Source organism: Delphinus delphis, chromosome 13 (genome assembly GCF_949987515.2).
Source record: "Delphinus delphis chromosome 13, mDelDel1.2, whole genome shotgun sequence".
NCBI classification, from domain to species: domain Eukaryota; kingdom Metazoa; phylum Chordata; class Mammalia; order Artiodactyla; family Delphinidae; genus Delphinus; species Delphinus delphis.
The window spans coordinates 8311674-8330726 of NC_082695.1; the positions used below are offsets into that span (position 1 = coordinate 8311674).

The 19053-nt window shown below is 34.4% G+C and overlaps 1 protein-coding gene across 7 annotated transcripts in view; it reads left to right on the forward strand.

Annotated features, from left to right (window-relative positions):
* IFT81 (intraflagellar transport 81) overlaps positions 1 to 19053 on the forward strand; it is a 103907-nt gene that overhangs the window by 33304 nt on the left and 51550 nt on the right. For all 7 annotated transcript variants that reach the window (XM_060029357.1, XM_060029356.1, XM_069541345.1 and 4 more), the window contains 3 exons: positions 4933 to 5096; positions 6406 to 6501; positions 14837 to 14983. In XM_060029357.1, coding sequence (XP_059885340.1) covers positions 4933 to 5096; positions 6406 to 6501; positions 14837 to 14983 — 407 coding nt within the window. The remainder of the gene's footprint in view (positions 1 to 4932; positions 5097 to 6405; positions 6502 to 14836; positions 14984 to 19053) is intronic.

Here is a 19053-nt window from a genome sequence, read left to right on the forward strand (position 1 = left end):
ACCTATCCTAGGCATTTTTTAAGTGTGCTCATCAGAAGGGAGACCATGTAAATTGGAAGAGCAGTAAAAAGTTCTCATTGGTATTGGAGAAATATTTCAGTATAAATATCCAGCTATGGGAAGGTTAATTTATCTTTTTCTAGTATTCTGTGAAATATTATACTCTTAAGATATAATATACAGAATGACTGTAATAAAAAAGACAGTCAATAACAGGTGTTGACAAGGATGTAGAGAAATTGGAACCTGCATACTTTGCTAGTGGGAATGTAAAATGATGCATCCACTTTGGAAAACAGTTTGGCAGTTCCTCAAAGTGTTAAACCTAGAATTACCATATGATCCGGCAATTTTATTCTACCAAGAGAGTTTAAAACATATGTCCACCCAAAAAGTTGTACATAAATGTTCATAGCAGCATTGTTCATAATAGCCAAAAAGTAAAAACAACCCCAGTATCCCTAAACTGATGAATGAATAAACAAACTGTAGCATATCCATACAGTGGAATGTTATTCAACAATAAAAGGAATGAAGTGTTGATACATGCTACAATATGCATGAACCCCAAAAACATCTTAAGTGAAAGAAACTAGTCACAAAAACATATTATATGACCCCATTTGTATGAAATTTCCAGAATAAGCAAATCCATAGAGATGGAAGTCAAACTAGTGATTGCCTAGGGTTGGGGAACTGTAGGGGAGGACAGCTGTGTTGGTAGGTGGATGATGGGGGGAGGAGGTGACTGCTAGTGGGTATAGAGGCTTCTTTTTAAGCTGATTAAAATGGTCTAAAATTGATTGTGGTAATCGTTACACAATTCTGTGAATTTACTAAAAGCCATTGAATTGTACACTTTAAACAGATGAATTTTATGGCTGTGTGGTAAATTATATCTCAGTAAAACTGTTGAAAGAGGTAATACAGTATTTCCTTGATTCTAGACACATGTTCTTTACCATTTTAATTGGTTTTGCAATTGAGATACATCTTATACTTTATGTATGCATTTCACATGGTATTTGTAATTTAGTTGATGGCATCTTAAAATCAAGGAAATACGGCATATTTAATTGATATTTAAGAAACCAGTATAGTACTCCCTATAAAATGTATGGTTCATACGTATTAATTAGTGGCTTTCCATAGAATCTCTGACTCCTCTCAGTCATAAATTCAGATTCAAGCAGTACCTGGAAGTTGCCATGCATTTAGTTGTTGGTGTCATTTGATTCCTTATTCACTAAGTTTTCACCTTTTAGGAGAATGTTTAGGACAAAAGAAAGTAATTTTTTAGTGCTTTTTTTCCTCCTTAGTATTATATATAGTATATCTTTTTAGTATATGTTCTTTGGGTTTGATGTAGGGTCCTTCACATCTTTACTGTAAAAAATTAAGATAAATCTTCAAAAGAAATTCCTTAAATTATAGCCATTTAAAAATTAATATCAATAAGCAATTTGTTTTCATATGTCTATCCTTGCTAAGAAATTTCTAGAACTTAACATTAATAGTGAATTTTTGAAAATGAAGATAATGTATATAAGAATTGAAAGATTTGGTATGCAGAAAAATTGATTGATCAGTACAGTTTAATACAACTTAAAATGTTAGCCTGAACATGTGTTTCTGCTTATCCTCAGTTTTATTTGGTTAAATATTTCTTGCTATTATGTTTTAATTCTGGTAACTAAACAGAATATCCAAAGATATTTATAGTATTAGTAATATTTCATTTTTTGTTTGAATTGATAGACTTTGTTTTGCTTTGGCTTTCTAGCCTAAATAGAATTGTTTGGGCCAGGAAATACATAATTATTTAGTAATAAAATGGACAAATAAAGTTGTTCTGTTTTGGGCATCTCTCGAAATGTTAGTAGATGATGCTAAACAGTAAAGTCAATTGTGTTGTTACGCAGTAACAGAAGTAATTGGCTCAAAACCAATAGTCCATTAATTCAGTGTTTACTGGACATCTGCTACTTGTCAGATACTGTGCTAAGTGCTAGGAATAGAAAGAAAAGCTATTTCTATTAAAGTGCTCACAGTCTAATGGAGAAATGACAAGCAGTGGACAATTATAATGCAGTGTGACAAATACACCGATGGAGCTCAGCACAGGCTCCCATGAGAACAAAGAGGCAAAGAGCACTAAACGCTAACACAGAGTCAAATGGTTTCCTGGAGGTGTGGCAATTGAGTTAAATTAAAGCTGGAGAGGTAGAAGAGTGGAAGACATTCCATGCCAAGGCAGAGTGACCTAAAAGAACATAAATGTAGTAAGCTAAGCAAATGATGGAGGAAGAAGTAGAGATAAAAGGGCAGGCTTCTTCTGACTGCTTGTCTTTGAAAAGAAAGCAAGGGAGAGAGTGTGCAAATGATTGAGAAATATAGTACTGTGCATAGATTGAGGCAGGGTAGTGGTCTAGTGGTGTTCACATTGCTGGAGAGTCAGTCAGACAAAGGAAGATTGGAAGATTCAGGAGGAAAAGGTGAGAATTGGTAACAACCTTTCCTGTGTGCTCCCATTGTGTCCCTGTATTGCGCTGAATGTTCTACAGCAATTACCATAATATGTTAATTGTTGGCATATCTGACTCTGACACAGCTAAACAGGCTAGTCACCAAGGCATAATTGTTCTTTCTATTTTCAGGCCTTAGCACACAGATTACACACAGCCAGCATTCAGTAAACAATCTGTTAAATAGTTGGGTGGTGGGAGTAGAGACCTTAACCCTGCATAGGAAGAAAATGATCTTTTCCACGGGTAGGAGGGAAATCAAATAAGAAAAAAAAATGGCTGAAAATATAAAAATAAGGTATTATGTGTGCAATATATGTTTTTTGTGGATGGACAGGGAGTGGGGAGCAGGAAGTTAAGGAGTTCCTGATTTGTTGACATCTTTCTGGGAAGCAGAGTCTTAAGGATTATATTCAGCAGCCTAGGAAAAGAGTAAACAGATGTTCAGTTGCTTCAGGTATTTAGTTTAATAAGGTCCATCGAAATTTTTTAGTAACAACAAATGGCTTACAAAAAATTTCTGTTTGCTTAAATAACATAAAAGTATTTTTAGTATAACAGTATAATTTGTATTTTTTCAGAGTAACAGCTGTATTATAAAATACTCACTTGTTAATTCATCTTTATACTCTACATATTCCTGAGATTTATTATGTAAAAGAAGCTACTCATTCAGTTGTAATAGGATCAGTGAGACGTTTTCAAAGGGTTTTTAATCAAAATGTTTGCGGAGATCTTAAGTGACCTTATATTTAATTTCACCAGGATTTTCAAAGATAATTTTTAAAAAACTGCATAGAAACGTGTCCACTTTTCATAAGTTAAAATTTTTAAGAGAAGGATTTAAAATGTGATGGAAACTCTGTTTTTGTTTTTTAATAGCTTTACTGAGGTAAAATGGACATACAGTAAACAGCACATGTTTAGAGTATACACTTGATAAGTTTTGACATACATATACACTAGTGAAACTGTCAACCTTAATCAAAATAACAAACATATCCATCACCTCTAAACATTTCCTTGTGCCCCTTTGTAATATCTCACTCCTGTCCCTCTCTGCCTCTCTAACCCACCCCAGGCAACCACTGATCTGCTTTCTGTTACTATAGATTGGTTTGTATTTTCTAGAATTAGAAACTTTTTTTAAATAAGGAAAGTAATATTAAAGAATTTTAAATCTTTAAAAACATTTTAGATTTTGATTTCTTGCATCTCTGATTACATGCACTATGTTTAAGAACTTGAAGGTGGAAAAACTAGTCATCTAATAGCCAAAGAAGCCAGGTGGTAGAGTTAATCGGAAACCATATAGGAATGTCTGCCTAATTATAGTGTGATTCAGTAAACACTTTCTTTTCCCTTCCTATCCCCAGTCCCTAAAAAAAGAGGTGGAAAATTGTAGGGATGAATGGAAAACTCGTGAATTTACCATTAATAAATTTTTACACATTAATATACGGTTAGCACAGCAGAACTAAAAATAATTTTAAGGCTTTGGCTGAGATTTATTATGCAATCTACGTACGTAGGTTACTTAAACCGGAAATCCAGTGTTTTAAAAAGTCAAGCCAGAATTTGTAAATGTGTAATGGAAAGATCTGAAATAAACTTTTTAAAGCTCTCAAGGCTGGGAATTTATAACAAAACCATTATTCACTGAAAATCTGTATATGTGTATGTTTGTTCACTCTGCCAGAATAAGAAAATGTATTTTAAGTTGCCACTTAACTGTAAACTAATACTGCCAGAATAAGAAAATGTAATTTAAGTTGCCACTTAACTGTAAACTAATACTTTACAAAATCAAAACTACCAAACATGGAAAACTGAAAATGTTTATGAATGTAGATAATTTCTCTTTTTCAGATTTTAACTTGTACCTTTAGTAATATCTTCATTGGTTTAAAGCTAAAAATGATAATGTATTACCATTTATGAAGTATTAGAATAGAAATATAAATTGCATCATAAGTACTGCAAAAGAAGAAGAATAAATGACCACTTATAGAAGAAATAACCTGGATTAGATTTCATTTGTGTTGTCATTTGGTTCATGGATTCCTTAAATACTTAGATGACAAAATATGACCCAACAAAATATTTGGCACTGTAAAGGTTATTTTTGCATATTGTGGACTGTAAAAGAATTAGGTGGTAATTTGGAAAGATCATAATATTACTTTTTCTATAATTTAAATATTCTTCTATGTAAATTGTCCTTCATTATCACTCTAATTAACAGCAAAAAATTTCAGTGGCCAATCTTTTATTGTTCTATGCTAGGTATTATACAGAATGCTTTCAATGGATGTGCCGTACTATCCAGGTCTTATGTTTTAAAATGTACAAAGCATCACTTTACCTACTCTCTTGGGCTGAATATTCATTTATTTTATTTTTATAGGTTTAATGAAGAGGCTAGAGGAGGAGATAAAGTTTAATTCATATATGGTAACTGAAAAATTTCCTAAAGAATTAGAGAACAAGAAAAAAGAATTGCATTTTTTACAGAAAGTGGTTTCAGAGCCTGCTATGGGTCATTCTGATCTTCTTGAACTTGAATCTAAAGTAAGTAACAATCATCTTCTTTTTATAAGCTTCCAATTTTATCTCATCCCCACTCCTGTGAAAATTATGTGAACTGCTTTCTATAGTGTCCTACTCTTGACTCTTAAGTTAACCTGTGCTAAGAGCTGACAGCTCTTACGAGGAGTTGTTCTTTATGAGAAATTGTAGCACATAATGCTGTCACTTAATCCACATGGTGTTATATAAACCTAGTCAACTGATTAGGAAAGTGGGTAACTTGGATATATAAATTAATGTATATGATTGGCTCATAAGTTTATATATTCAGAATATAATAATTTAGTTGACAATTTTTAAAATATCGTAAATGTGATTACTTTTTATTTCCAAGAATAATGTTATAGCAATTTTGTATTTAAAGCTAATGATTTTTATTAGCTTTTTATGCCTGCTTTGGAATTACTAAACTTTCTTGTAATGCTCATTGAAACCTGGTATCATAACATTTTTCTTCCCTAAAAACACTAATCAAATGTATATTTTTTAAAATAGTAATTAAATATCATGAAAATTGATTGAAAGATTTTGACTTTAATGTGCTTAATAGCCACTACAATTAAATACATAATTCTAATGATTTTATTCTTTTAATTTATGTATAGAAATTAGTTGTCCAAGTCAGATTTGGCTCAGTTTAATGTTATAAGATTAACAGGAAAATTCTAGTTTTTCAAAGGATAGTTATACTGAAAGCCATGTAATTTAAAAAAATTTATTATAGGACTATATGCTTCTGTTGGCTTTATTCAGTTTTACTACATTTGAGAAAAGTTTCGATTAATCAATAGGATAAGTGACAGCTATTATAGAATCATAGATCATTCATTAGAACAGGAAGGGTTTTTAGATGTCATTCATGTCAACTCTCAGCTGGGTTCGTGAATTCCTTGTACTAAATCCCTGGGGAATGTTAGTCCAGATTTGCTTTATCACTTACAGTTACTTGAAAGTCACAGCCTAGGTGAAGGGATAACTTCAGATTTTTAGAAATCATCTTTTTGATGGTAATATATAAATATTTCATGTAGAATACTTTAGGATAATTTAGGTATAGATGGTTAAATCCATGTAAGTAATCAAATTGTGTAAATATATATCATGAACTGTGAAATGCAAGTTGTCTCTAAAAGTAATCGTAACAGCCCACCCATAATGTTAATGGAGCTGATCCTCCCATCAAATTACTGATAATAACAACTGTAAATTCAAAGTTTTGTTTGGCCAGATGTCCCTTAGTTTGGGTAATCATAGGCAGAGTTTTAACCTTTTTATTTTCATACTGTTTTAGATAAATGAAATAAACACACAGATCAGTCAGCTGATTGAAAAGAAAATGATGAGAAATGAGCCAATTGAAGGCAAACTGTCACTATATAGGCAACAGGTAAGACCACTCCCTTTGGCTCACATATTTAGGTCTGTAATCTTGTTGGTGAACATTTTCATTAATACCATGGTCTGTGTTATCGATAGTCTTAAAGTGAGAAGGAAGCAAAGAATAAATGTTCTCCTGTCATTGCTAATCTCCAGATTATAAGAAAGAATTTGTGGAAAAGACACATGTTCAGGTTTGAAATTCAATATATCTGATAATGCTTAGTTTCCTCAGTGTCTGCCAACTGTGGTGATAGAGCTCTTTGTGGTTATATCTGTGAGTGTGAAATTTGATTTTTTATATGAATGCTTACTTTAAGTGATATAAATAAGACTATTTATAATCTTTAATGAACTAAAGGCAATATACTTTTTCAGGTTTAGAGTTAGTTTGAAAAAATACAGAATAAATTGAATTTTAGTGCTAAGGCATTTATCATTTTATCCAGAAGTCATGAGGGTATATATGTTGTTATGTATTAATAGACAGAAGGCTCAAATGACAGCCATGGATTACCTGACAAGAACCTTGGCAAGAAGAGTTTAGTGTGAAGAGCATTCTGTAACCTTAGAAAATACTGAGCAACATAACAAAGCATTATTCAAGGATGCTAGAATTTTTTAAAAAACCTTTTTATAATGGAAAAATTTAACCATATAAAAAGGTAGAGAAAAGAGTTCAGTAAACCCTCAGTGTGCCTCAGCTATAGCAATCATGGCCATTCTTATTTCATCTATACCCCCCGCCCCAACTGGATTATTTGAAGCAAATCTTAGACTTCATATAATTTCATCTACAAATATCTCAGAACGTATCTTTAAAAAATACTTTTAAAAAACGTAACATACCACATTTGAACACTTTTATTACTTCCTTAATATTGGCCAATATCCAATCAGTGTTCAGATTTCCTTGATTGTCTCTTTCTTTCTTTTTTTCCTTTCCTGTTTTTTTTTTCCCCCAGTGGCTTTGTTTTAATTAGGATCCATACAGGATTTATACACTGCATTTGGTTGATATATTTGTCTCTTTTAATCTATAGGCTCTCTTCCCTACTTATTTATCCACTCATTTAATAATTTTCTTGCAGTTTTTTAAATTGAAACTTGTTTATTTATCCTATAGCATTTCCCATAGTTGGTGTTTTACTGATTGCAGCCTGATGGTGTCCTTTTAAAATGTTCCTCTGTTTCCTGTATTTCCTATATATTAGATCTAGAAGCTTGAACAGGTTCTGTTTTGATTTTTTTTTTTTTTTGGTCAAGAATATTCTCTAAGTGGTATTTTATACTTTCATTTGGAGGGACTAATGTCTGGTTGTCTCTTTTTTTGTGATTTTTTTTTGTGCCATTGATTATCAGTGCCTGCCCATTTATTTCATTAGGGATAATAAAATGTTGATACTATGATTCCTTCTTCATTTATTAGCAGACTACTTTTTTTATTGAAATATAGTTGATTTACAGTGTTGTGTTAATTTCTGTTGTACAGCAAAGTGAATCAGTTATACATATATACATTCTTTTTTTATATTCTTTTCCATTATGGCTTATCACAGAATATTGAATATAGTTCCCTGTGCTGTACAGTAGGACCTTGTTTTTGTCTTTCTCTTTCTGACTTACTTTACTTAGTATGATAATCTCTAGGTCCATCCAGGTAGCTGCAAATGGCATTATTTCATTCTTTTTTTATGGCTGAGTAGTATTCCATTGTATATATGTACCACATCTTTATCCACTCATCTGTCAACAGACATTTAGGTTGTTTCCATGTCTTGGCTATTGTGAATAGTGCTGCTATGAACATAGGGGTGCATGTGTCTTTTGAATTATGTTTTTGTCCATATATATGCCCAGGAGTAGTATTGCTGGATCATATGGCAACTCTATTTTCAGTTTTTTGAGGAACCTCCATACTGTTTTCCACAGTGGCTGCACTAATTTAGATTCCGACCAACCGTGTAGGAGGGTTCCCTTTTCTCCACACCCTCTCCAGCATTTGTTATTTGTAGACGTCTTAATCATGGCCATGCTGACTGGTGTGAGGTGGTACCTCATTGTAGTTTTGACTTGCATTTCTCTAATAATTAGCGATGTTGGAGCTGGACTACTTCTGAAAAGAGAAACCTCCTCTCATCAGCTATTTGGTTATCCTGGAGTATAGTTCATATAGGAAAGCCAGGGTACATGCTTGATTCTTATTTTTATTTTTCAGTTTTCAAAATGGATTGGTTGCGTCTAACATTAAAAATGATTAATTAGGGTTAGTTTTTAATTTTTTTGGTTTCTTATCTATTTAATGTTATTATGAACCATAGATGTAATGAAATTTAGGTTGCAGACATTTCCCTTAATGATGCTTAAATTGTCCCATTTTTGGCTGGTAGGACTGAGTCCTTTTAAAATACTATTTGTCTTTGATAACATCCTTGCTTTCTGGTATGATTAAGATAGTTTCTAGGCTCATCTTTTACATTTCCTACCCCAGTCTTGGAATTAGACTTTCTTCTATGAGCCTGATATGTTTTAGTAGGAAATGATATTTACAGACCACAATCTGGTATTAGTACTTCTCATTGCTACTGGGGTGGCCATTGTTTTTAGGTCTTTTTAGTGGACAGAGCTAGGAAGTATTTTTTCTCTTTCTCTCTCATAAAGTACACCATGAGTTCATACTGATCCTTTCAGTTCAGATTCAAGACTACTGGTTTTGTTTGTTTGTTTGTTTTTAGTTGATATAAAAATTTATTTGACCAAAATGTAGAAAAAGTGATAATATTACATATGATACAGTTGCAAGAATCTAAATGAAAAGTGTGGGTTTTTTTCAGTTGCACAACTTGCTAGTGTATCTCCTGGATAGTGTAATGCTTAGTGAGGGGCAGAAAATTCGGATAAGTTAGAAGCACAGGGTGATTTTTAGTCAGAATTGTAAGCCTGAGTTGGCCCCCACACTGCTGGGGAATGTGGAATGTTTCAGCTCTGAAATGTTAACTGAGAAAGCAGAAATATAACAAAGCCAAAATCTGCAGCCCTGTCTACAAAATACTCCATATCCAGTTTAATCAGGAGTTTCTTGGTCTTTTATTAACTTGGTCCTGAAGAATGAATTAAAATTCTAGGTAAGTAAATCTCCAATTTGCCATTCCCTGGAATACAGAGGAGATGAAGTTAGGTGAATTACTTTTTTATCTCTACTTTGCTGTCAGAGAGGGCCATTCTGCCCAATATTTGTTTATAGAAAAACAGTTCTTGCTCAGTTATTGATGGCTAGCAGTCCTTTTGATATGGCTTCTCTGAAAAAGAGGGAATTCTACAGTATTGGTTCCTGCTTAGTAGATGGCCTCATATCAGAGCAGATAAGCATGGGTCATTATTGGAATAAGACATCAGCTCCTCAGAGAACAACTTTAGAATGAAAGAAACATATAGAAGGTGTATCAAGGATCTATCCAGAAAATACTGGGTAATTATTATGACTCTTTTCCAAGCACTGTCATGCTGACTGCTCAGAGGATGTTTGCTTGGCATGGTGGAGTGTGGAAAAGAGCCAGGATGATTAGGTTAATCTCTCTGTGGTTTATGACTTCCCACAGTAAGCCCCACCTCCCCCTTTTTTGCTCTGGAAGGAAAAGACCCAACACCCATTTTAATATGATGGTCCCTGGCCTCCTGTAGTGTGACCAATGGTAGATATTCTTCAACCTTTTAAATTGACCCATGACTAGACATTGGAATCTGTGTTTTGAAAGTGTAGGGTTGTCTGTTCCACAAACGAAATGCCCTCCAGGACTACTGGGTTTTTACTTCACCTCATCAATCTCCCATTTTCCTCCTTATCCCAAATTGAAAATTCTGGTTCTCAGAAGCATCAACATAATTGCATTCATTATTTGCTTCATTCCATTGGCACCAACATAGTTCATCATTTGCTTAAATCCATGCATTACATGCAACAGTTTCAAAATAAAAGTACCAATACTACCATCAAAAATACGATTACTGCTGAAAATTGTTTTTTAGTTTGTGTTGTCTTTAGGATATATCCCCCTAGGGTTATATAGTCAAATTACTGTTCTAAAGTTACTGGGAATAATTCTTCTGTATGGTTAGGCCACAAAGGAAACTGGATAAATATATATGGTCATTTTGATTTTTATGGATTACATTTTCGAGATTAATTTTATAATTATTTAAAATATTTACATGATTCCAAGTCAAACCTATAAAACAAGAAGTATTTGAAGTTTCTAGCATCTACCTCTGTGCTATCCATGCTATTCTTTCCTTCTCCCATAGGTATTTTTTAATTTTATAGTTTATTATTCCATTAAAAATAATATTACATATACATATATTCATATATTTCCATCCTCAGAGAAAGAAGAGCATATTATACACTTTTATTCTCCATGCTTTTTTCTTAATATATGCTTGTGAATAGTAAAATAATTTTTATTCCTTTATAACTTTATTGAGATACAGTTTACATACTGTACAATTCACCCACTTAAAATTTACAATTCAATGGTTTTTAGCATCACAGAGTTGTGCAATCATTACACAATCAATTTTAGAACATTTTTATCACCCCAAAAATAACCCCCAAAGCCATCATTAGCAGTCACTTCTCATTTCCCCCAAATCCTACCAAAGACCAAACTATCTCTATAAATTTGCCTGTCATGGACATTTCATATAAATGGAATCATACAATATGTGGTCCTTCGTGACTGGCTTCTTTTACTTAGTGTAAAGTTTTTAAAATTCATCCATGATGTAGCATGTATCTGTACATACTTTATTCCTTTTTGTTACTGAATAATATCCCATTGTATGGATATATCACGTTTTGTTTTTCTATTCACCAGTTGATGAGCATTTGGGTTGTCTCTACTTTTTTGGCTATTATGAATAATGCTGGTAGGAGCATTCTTGTACAAGTTTTTGTTTCAAAATAAGTTTTCATTTCTCTTGAGTATACTCCTAGGAGTGCAGTTGTTGGTTCCTATGATAATTCTGTGTTTTACATTTTAAGGAAATGCCAGACTGCTTTCCAAAACAGCTGTACCATTTTACATTCCCACCAACAGTGTATGAAGGTTCTGATTTCACCACATTCTTAGCAACACTTGTTATTATCTGTCTTTTTTATTATAGCCGTCCTAGTGGATATGCTTATTCCTGTTCACAGACATACTGCACTGAGTGGTTATACCACAGTTTATTCAACCAATCCCCATTAATGGACATTTGGGTTGTTGCCATTTTTGTGCTATTACAAATCGTACTTAAATAAATAGCTTTTTGTTTATGTCTTTGCAATTTTTTGCCAGCGTATCTTTGGGATATAGTCTCAGAAGTGAGATTGCTACATCAAACGATAAATGTAGATGTAAGTTTGCTAAGTATTGCCTAATTCCTCCTCATGGGGGTTTTAGCATTTTACATTCCTATCTGCAGTGTATGAAAGCACCTGTTTCCTTACAGCCTCACCGATAGAGTATGTTGTCAAACTTTAAGATTTTTGCCATCCTTGTAGATGAGAAATGGTATCTTATGATAGTTTTAATTTTTTTTATCTTACCATAAACAAGGTTGAGCATCTTTTCACATGAGTAACAGTCATTTTAATTCTTTTTCTGTGAATTATCCCTTCCTATCTATACCTATTTTTCTATAGGGCTGTAGGCCTTTTTTTTCTAGTTTTAGAAACTCTTTACATATCAGGAATATTTACTCTTTATCTAGCTTATAAGTGTAACATTTTCCCCAGTTTGGTACTTGCCTTTTTACTTTGTTTATGGTATTATTTTGCCATGGGAAAGTTCTTCATTTTTAGGAAATCAAATTTATTAATTTTTTCACTTATCATTTCAGGTTTCAAGTCATATTTAGGAATGTTTTTCCCTCTTGAAAGTTATAGAGAAATTTACTCAAGTTTCCTTTTTGGAATTCTGTGATTTAATTTTTGTAATTAAATCTTTGATCTGTTTAGAATTTTTCTTTGGTGTATGGTATTTATTGTATATGCTGTCCAATTATCCAGTTGTTCCAATACCAGTTGGTAAAAAGTCCATTTTTCCCCTATGGATTTGAGAGTCCTCCTTTGTTTTATTTAAATTTTTTAAATGCTATTGGATCTATTTCTAGATTTTCTGTTGTTCTGTTGACCTGTCTGCTTATGTACCCATATTAACTGTTTTAATTATAGAAACTTTATCATCAAGTTCTAATATCTAATAAAAGTAGCCATTTTCATCCCCAGTTGTTTTACTTTTTTAGGGTTTCCTTACAATTCTTTTTTTTTAAATAAATTTATTTATTTTTGGCTGCATTGGGTCTTCGTTGCTGCACACAGGCTTTCTCTGGTTGCAGTGAGCGGGGGCTACTCTTCGTTGCGGTGCGTGGGCTTCTCATTGTGGTGGCTTCTCTTGTTGCGGAGCACGGGCTCTAGGCGTGTGGGCTTCAGTAGTTGTGGCATATGGGCTCAGTAGTTGTGGCTTGCAGGCTCTAGAGCGCAGGCTCAGTAGTTGTGGTGCACAGGCTTAGTTGCTCCGCAGAATGTGGGATCTTCCCGGACCAGGGCTTGAACCTGTGTCCCCTGCATTGGCAGGCGGATTCTTAACCACGGCGCCACCAGGGAAATCCCTTACAATTCTTATTTGTATGTTCTTCCAAATAACTTTTATTATCAATTTGTCTATCTCTAGAAAAAAATCATACTTTTAAAATTATTAGGGTTGCCTTGTATTTATCAATTACCTTAGAACTTACATCTTTACAATATTGAGTCTTCCTATCTAAGAACATGGTATGTCTCTCCATTTGTTCAAGTTTATTTTTGTATCTTTCAGGAGTGTTGAATAGTTTTCCTCATAAAATTTTGGAACTTCTCTTGTTAAACTTATGCTTACATATTTAATTTTGGTTTTTGCTTTTATAAATGAGGGCTTTTCTTTCCAAATGTTTTCTGACTGATTTGTCTATGAAAGCTATTGATTTATTTCCTGTAGATTCTTTTGATTTTTTAGGTACATAATCATATACTGTGAAAATTCCAATTTTTCCTTTCAGATTCTTGTGCTTCTAATTGCTTTCTCTTGTCTAATGGTGTGTGCAAATACCTTCAGCACAGTATTAAATTGTAGTGGAGATGCTGGGCATTTTTACCTTGTTTCAGACTTTGGCGGGATATATGCTCATATGTCTCTATTAAATAAGATCCTGGTTTGGGCTGAGGTTTATATTTATTTATTTTATCATGTTGAGGAAGCATACCATCAATTCCTATACAATTCTGGTACTCTAATCATTACTTCTCTTTTTTTTTGGCTGAAACAGTTCTATAGAGGGAAACATTCCTTCATCATCTGTCTTTTTTCATTTTTTAAACAGGGAGGACAATAGAGTTTTTTAAAGGGTTTAGACTAAAGATTTCCCCCTTCTTGTCAAATTTGTTTGAAGAAAATATTTGTACTATTTCACTTGAGAAGACAGTTTAGCTAATGTTTTTCTTAAACCAGTACAGCCATGGTTCATTTAAGGAAATCCCCCATGAGTTGCTAACTGCCATTATGGCTAAGAGCAGCCATCTGGATTGTGTAAACGTTTGCATAATTCTGGTGAGTCAGATGTTTGATTTTGAACCTGCATTTTATTTATTAGATTGCCCCAAACATAATAAATGTTTTAACATTTTATTTTAAAAGTATGGATATGAATTTAGATAAGAAGACCTGTGTTGTAGTTTTGAGAATAAAGCATTCTTGTTTTCTTCCAATGAAAGGAAACCGACCATGCAGAAAAACAGTAGACCTAGTGTTAGCTTCTGTACTTACCTAGAAGGTATTTTCATTAGCATTTGAGTGTTACTTAACAAGATTTTAATATTTTTATTACTATCGCATTTCTGTTTCTCTGCTGATACGTCCTATATTTTCAGGGCTTTTGTCTTCCATAATGTTTTTAGGTTGCTATTTAATATACGTTGCAGGGAATTCCCCGGTGGTCCAGTCGTAGGACTCAGCGCTTTCACCACGGGTGCCCAGGTTCGATCCCTGTTGGGGACACTAAGATCCTGTAAGCCGCACAGTGCAGCCAAAAAAGAATATAAATGTATTTTATATATATATATATATATATATATACACACAATGCATACTCATACTAAATATATAACTGGTGATAGTAGGTAGTAGGGCAAGGGGTATTATTGTCAGGAGAAGTCAACCTGATATTGAAAATTTAGCTCAGTAAAATCTAAAAAATACTTAATTTCACAAGATAATAGAAAGTTGATTGTATATCTTATTTTACACTCATATTTAATGCTCAATTAGGCATCCATCATTTCTCGTAAAAAAGAAGCCAAAGCTGAGGAACTTCAGGAGGCAAAGGAGAAGTTAGCCAACCTTGAGAGAGAAGTGTCAGCGAAGACAAATCAGACCCGTGAATTTGATGGCACCGAAGTTTTGAAGGGAGATGAAGTAAGTTGAGGTGTCTAATGGGACAAGGATATGAGTGTTGTTTTTGTTTGAAACCATTAATTTTTTTTACTTTTTATTTTGACTGTCAATAATGAGAAGTTAATTTATTTTATGAAGCCTATTTATTTAAAACTGAAAGCTCTTTGCAGTAATATTGAGATATTCTTGATATATAATGATGGAGATTTTAGTGATTTTTATGAGATAATGTTCCAAATTTTCACTTTTTAATTAGGTGGATTTATATTGGGTTTATTTATTATAAGTATTAAGTTATAAAGGTGAAACCAAATGAGTAGAAACTGACAGATAAGACAAATATTCATATTTTTTGATAAATATAATTCCATAAAGGGCTGAGAAAGTATCACTAAGTTACTTTATCAGTAATGTGTAGTTGGCCAGTGGGACTGGCACCATAAAATGACTTTGTTGTAAATGCTTACAAATTTTAAAAATATAATTATGTCTTACATTGCTATCTACTTTACATTTTGAACAATGCTTTAACAGCTCTTATTTCACTTATCCTTCTGTCAGACTCATGAGATTAGTAGGACAAGTAATATTGTCATTTATAGACAAAATATAATCCCCATCTCCTTTTCATAAAGGGGCTCTTTCGCTCTTTCTTAGCTCAAGAAAGAGTGAATGACTGAAGCAAAATATCTTGCCTTTAACTCAGTGCTTTTTTTTTTTTTAGCAAATCAAGTGCTAGGTCATATTCTATTTTATTTTATTTTATTTTATTTATTTATTTATTTTGCGGTACACGGGCTTCTCACTGCTGCGGCTTCTCCCGTTGCGGAGCACAGACTCTGGACGCACAGCCCCAGCGGCCATGGCCCACGGGCCCAGCCGCTCCGTGGCACGTGGGATCCTCCCGGACCGGGGCACGAACCCGCGTCCCCTGCATCGGCAGGTGGACTCTCAACCATTGCGCCACCAGGGAAGCCCAATAGGTCATATTTTAATTCTTAAACATTGCCTCACTTTACCACCTCTAACAGCTTTTTTATTTTATATTAAGTACTAGCCCTCAGCAAAAGCTACTTTGAAAAGCTGCTCAGGTCCAAACTTCATTTTTGGCTTTGGAAAGTTATTGAATTCATACCGTTACAAATTGGCAATGAACCTTAACTATGCCAAACACAAATGAATTGTTTCCACAGCACCACTTTTCTCTGGTGCTTCTGATTGTAGCCTCCCAGTATGCCTTCTAGCTTATTGGGAAGGTAGTAGAATTCAGAAGTCAACACTTGATTGAAAAATTCCTTTGGCTTTCATAGAAAGGAACGAAATTGGGTCATTTGTAGAGACCTGGGTGGATCTAGAGACTGTCATACAGAGTGAAGTAAGTCAGAAGGAGAAAAACAAATATTGTATATTAACGCATATATGTGGAACTTAGAAAAATGGTACAGATGAACCGGTTTGCAGGGCAGAAATTGAGACACAGATGTAGAGAACAAACGTATGGACACCAAGGGGGGAAAGTGGCGGGGGAGGGCGTGGTGGGTGGTGGTGGTGGGATGAATTGGGAGATTGGGATTGACATATATACACAAATATGTATAAAATAGATAACTAATAAGAACCTGCAGTACAAAAAAAAATTCCTTTGGCTTTTAACATCCACTTCCAGATTGCTTTGAGACATGGGAGTATTTTAAATGATACTTGGAAGCCAACAGAGTGTGCTTTGTGATATCCTTGCTATCCAGGAAAAAAATATTAATTATGCAGCAGTTTCGTTTTGTAAGAGAACATGCTATCTCCTAGCATTTTAATTTTTTCTTAGGAAAATGCTGCCCATTTGACCAGAAATACCAATTGCTATGGCCATATTTGGCATGAATATTGCTTATAATTCAGTATTAGATATCCTCTCTCTGCAAATGTGACGGAAAAGAACCTAGTGCCAAGCTATTAGCTTTTATCTTTGACAAATTATGGTGAATAGGAAAAGTATCTGATGACAGAAAAAGACACATTTTTTTAAAGGGGAAAAAGATAACTTTGGATATGATGAGGTCAACTTAATTTTTAAACAATGTTTGGTCAGAAACTAGAACAAATCAAGTAAATCATTTGGCGGTCACCTAAAAGAACAGAAGGTATTGGGGAACATTAAGCCCAATTTTATAAAGAACAAATCTTGGTAGACCAATTTTGTTTTCTACTCTGATAAAGTGGTAGACCATATGGACAAAAGGGAGAAAGTTTGTTATACTTAAAATTATATAATATAGCTGGACTTCACTAAGGTTTCATTTGGTATCACATGGTAATTACCAAAAAATCATGTTCTTTACCACCAATCTGTTAATGCAGTTGGTGAGAGGGTATCAAGAAATGGTAGCACGGTGTTTGAAAAGAATATTATGCCCGGAGTCACAAATAGGAGAATGAGGAAAGGGAGGGGTAACCTTTATTGAGCAATTTTTATATAAGGTTCTCTGCTAGATGATTGGCAAACATATATTCTCTTCTTCTTATAAGAGATATTATTGTTATTTCCATTTTACAATTAGTTGAAACTCAGGAAAAGTAAAGATTTACACAACTAATAAGTGGCCAAGCAGGATCCAGGTCTCTCTCACATGTTCCTATTGACCTTAAGGAAAATGACTTCTCCATCTGTAAAATGGGAGAAGTTGCTCTTCATTGTCGTTAGGAAGAACACATGAAATAATGGATGTCCAAGCTTCTGAGAAATTCAGAGGTTAAGTCAACATATAACATCTGGCATCTGAAAGTAATCATTCCTGTGGGCCCCATGTTACTGCATGTGGGAGAAGCAGGATAGTGGAATAACTAAGAGCATGGTCTCTAGAACTTGGTTTGAGTGCAGATCCTGGCTTTGTCAGCCAGTTAGCTGGGTGACTTTGGCCAGGTTCCTTAACCTCTTTGTATTCACATGTAAAATGTGACAGTTATTAGTATATACCGCCTAGAATTATTATTGTGTGGATTAAATGAGTTAATACCCGTTAAGTGCTTAGAATAGCACCAGGCACATACTAAGTGCTCAATAAGTATTAGCTCTTAATATTTTTATGTATTTATTTACCTGGATGAAGAATTTGAAAGTAAGTAATACAGTTTACAGCTTAAAAATTGATATTAGTATTTTCCAGATTGGGAGCAATTCAGTAGAAATAAATATGAAATAGAGATAAAATAAATTGCACAGATTCAAGATGTGATGAGATAGCACTGAGTCATTTTAGCTGCCGTTCACCAAGCAATACCTGTGTGCTCAATCTTGAGCACTTTAAAAACATATCCTTGGGGCTTCCCTGGTGGCGCAGTGGTTAAGAGTCTGCCTGCCAATGCAGGGGACACGGGTTCGAGCCCTGGTCCAGGAAGATCCCACATGCCGTGGAGCACCTAAGCCCGTGCGCTGCAACTACTGAGGCTGCGCTCTAGAGCCTGTTAGCCACAACTACTGAGCCCACACGCCTAGTGCCCATGCTCTGCAACAAGAGAAGCCACCGCAATGAGAAGCCCGCACACCGCAACAAAGAGTAGCCCCCGCTCACCACAACTAGAGAAAGCCCGCACACAGCAACGAAGACCCAACGCAGCCAAAAATAAATAAATACGATAAATAAATTTATTTTTTTAAAAACCCATATCCTTGGCCTTTCTCACCTTCTGAGATGACCCACACTCTGGAGTGTGTTTCTAAGTAAATCTGCTTCTTACCTAAAAAATAAAAATAAAAACAGGGCTTCCTTGGTGGCACAGTGGTTGAGAGTCCACCTGCTGATGCAGGGGACGCGGGTTCGTGCCCCGGGCCGGGAAGATCCCACATGCCGCGGAGCGTCTAGGCCCGTGAGCCATGGCGGCTGAGCCTGCGTGTCCGGGGCCTGTGCGTCTGGAGCCTGTGCTCCGCAGCGGGAGAGGCCACAACAGTGAGAGGCCCGCATACTGCAAAAAAAATAAAAATAAAATAAATAAAATACAATAAAAACAAAAACATATCCTTGGTGCTGGTTGCACAAGTTGCTGGTGCTGTGAATGCATTTAATGCCACAGAACTGTACACTTAAAAATAGTTAAAA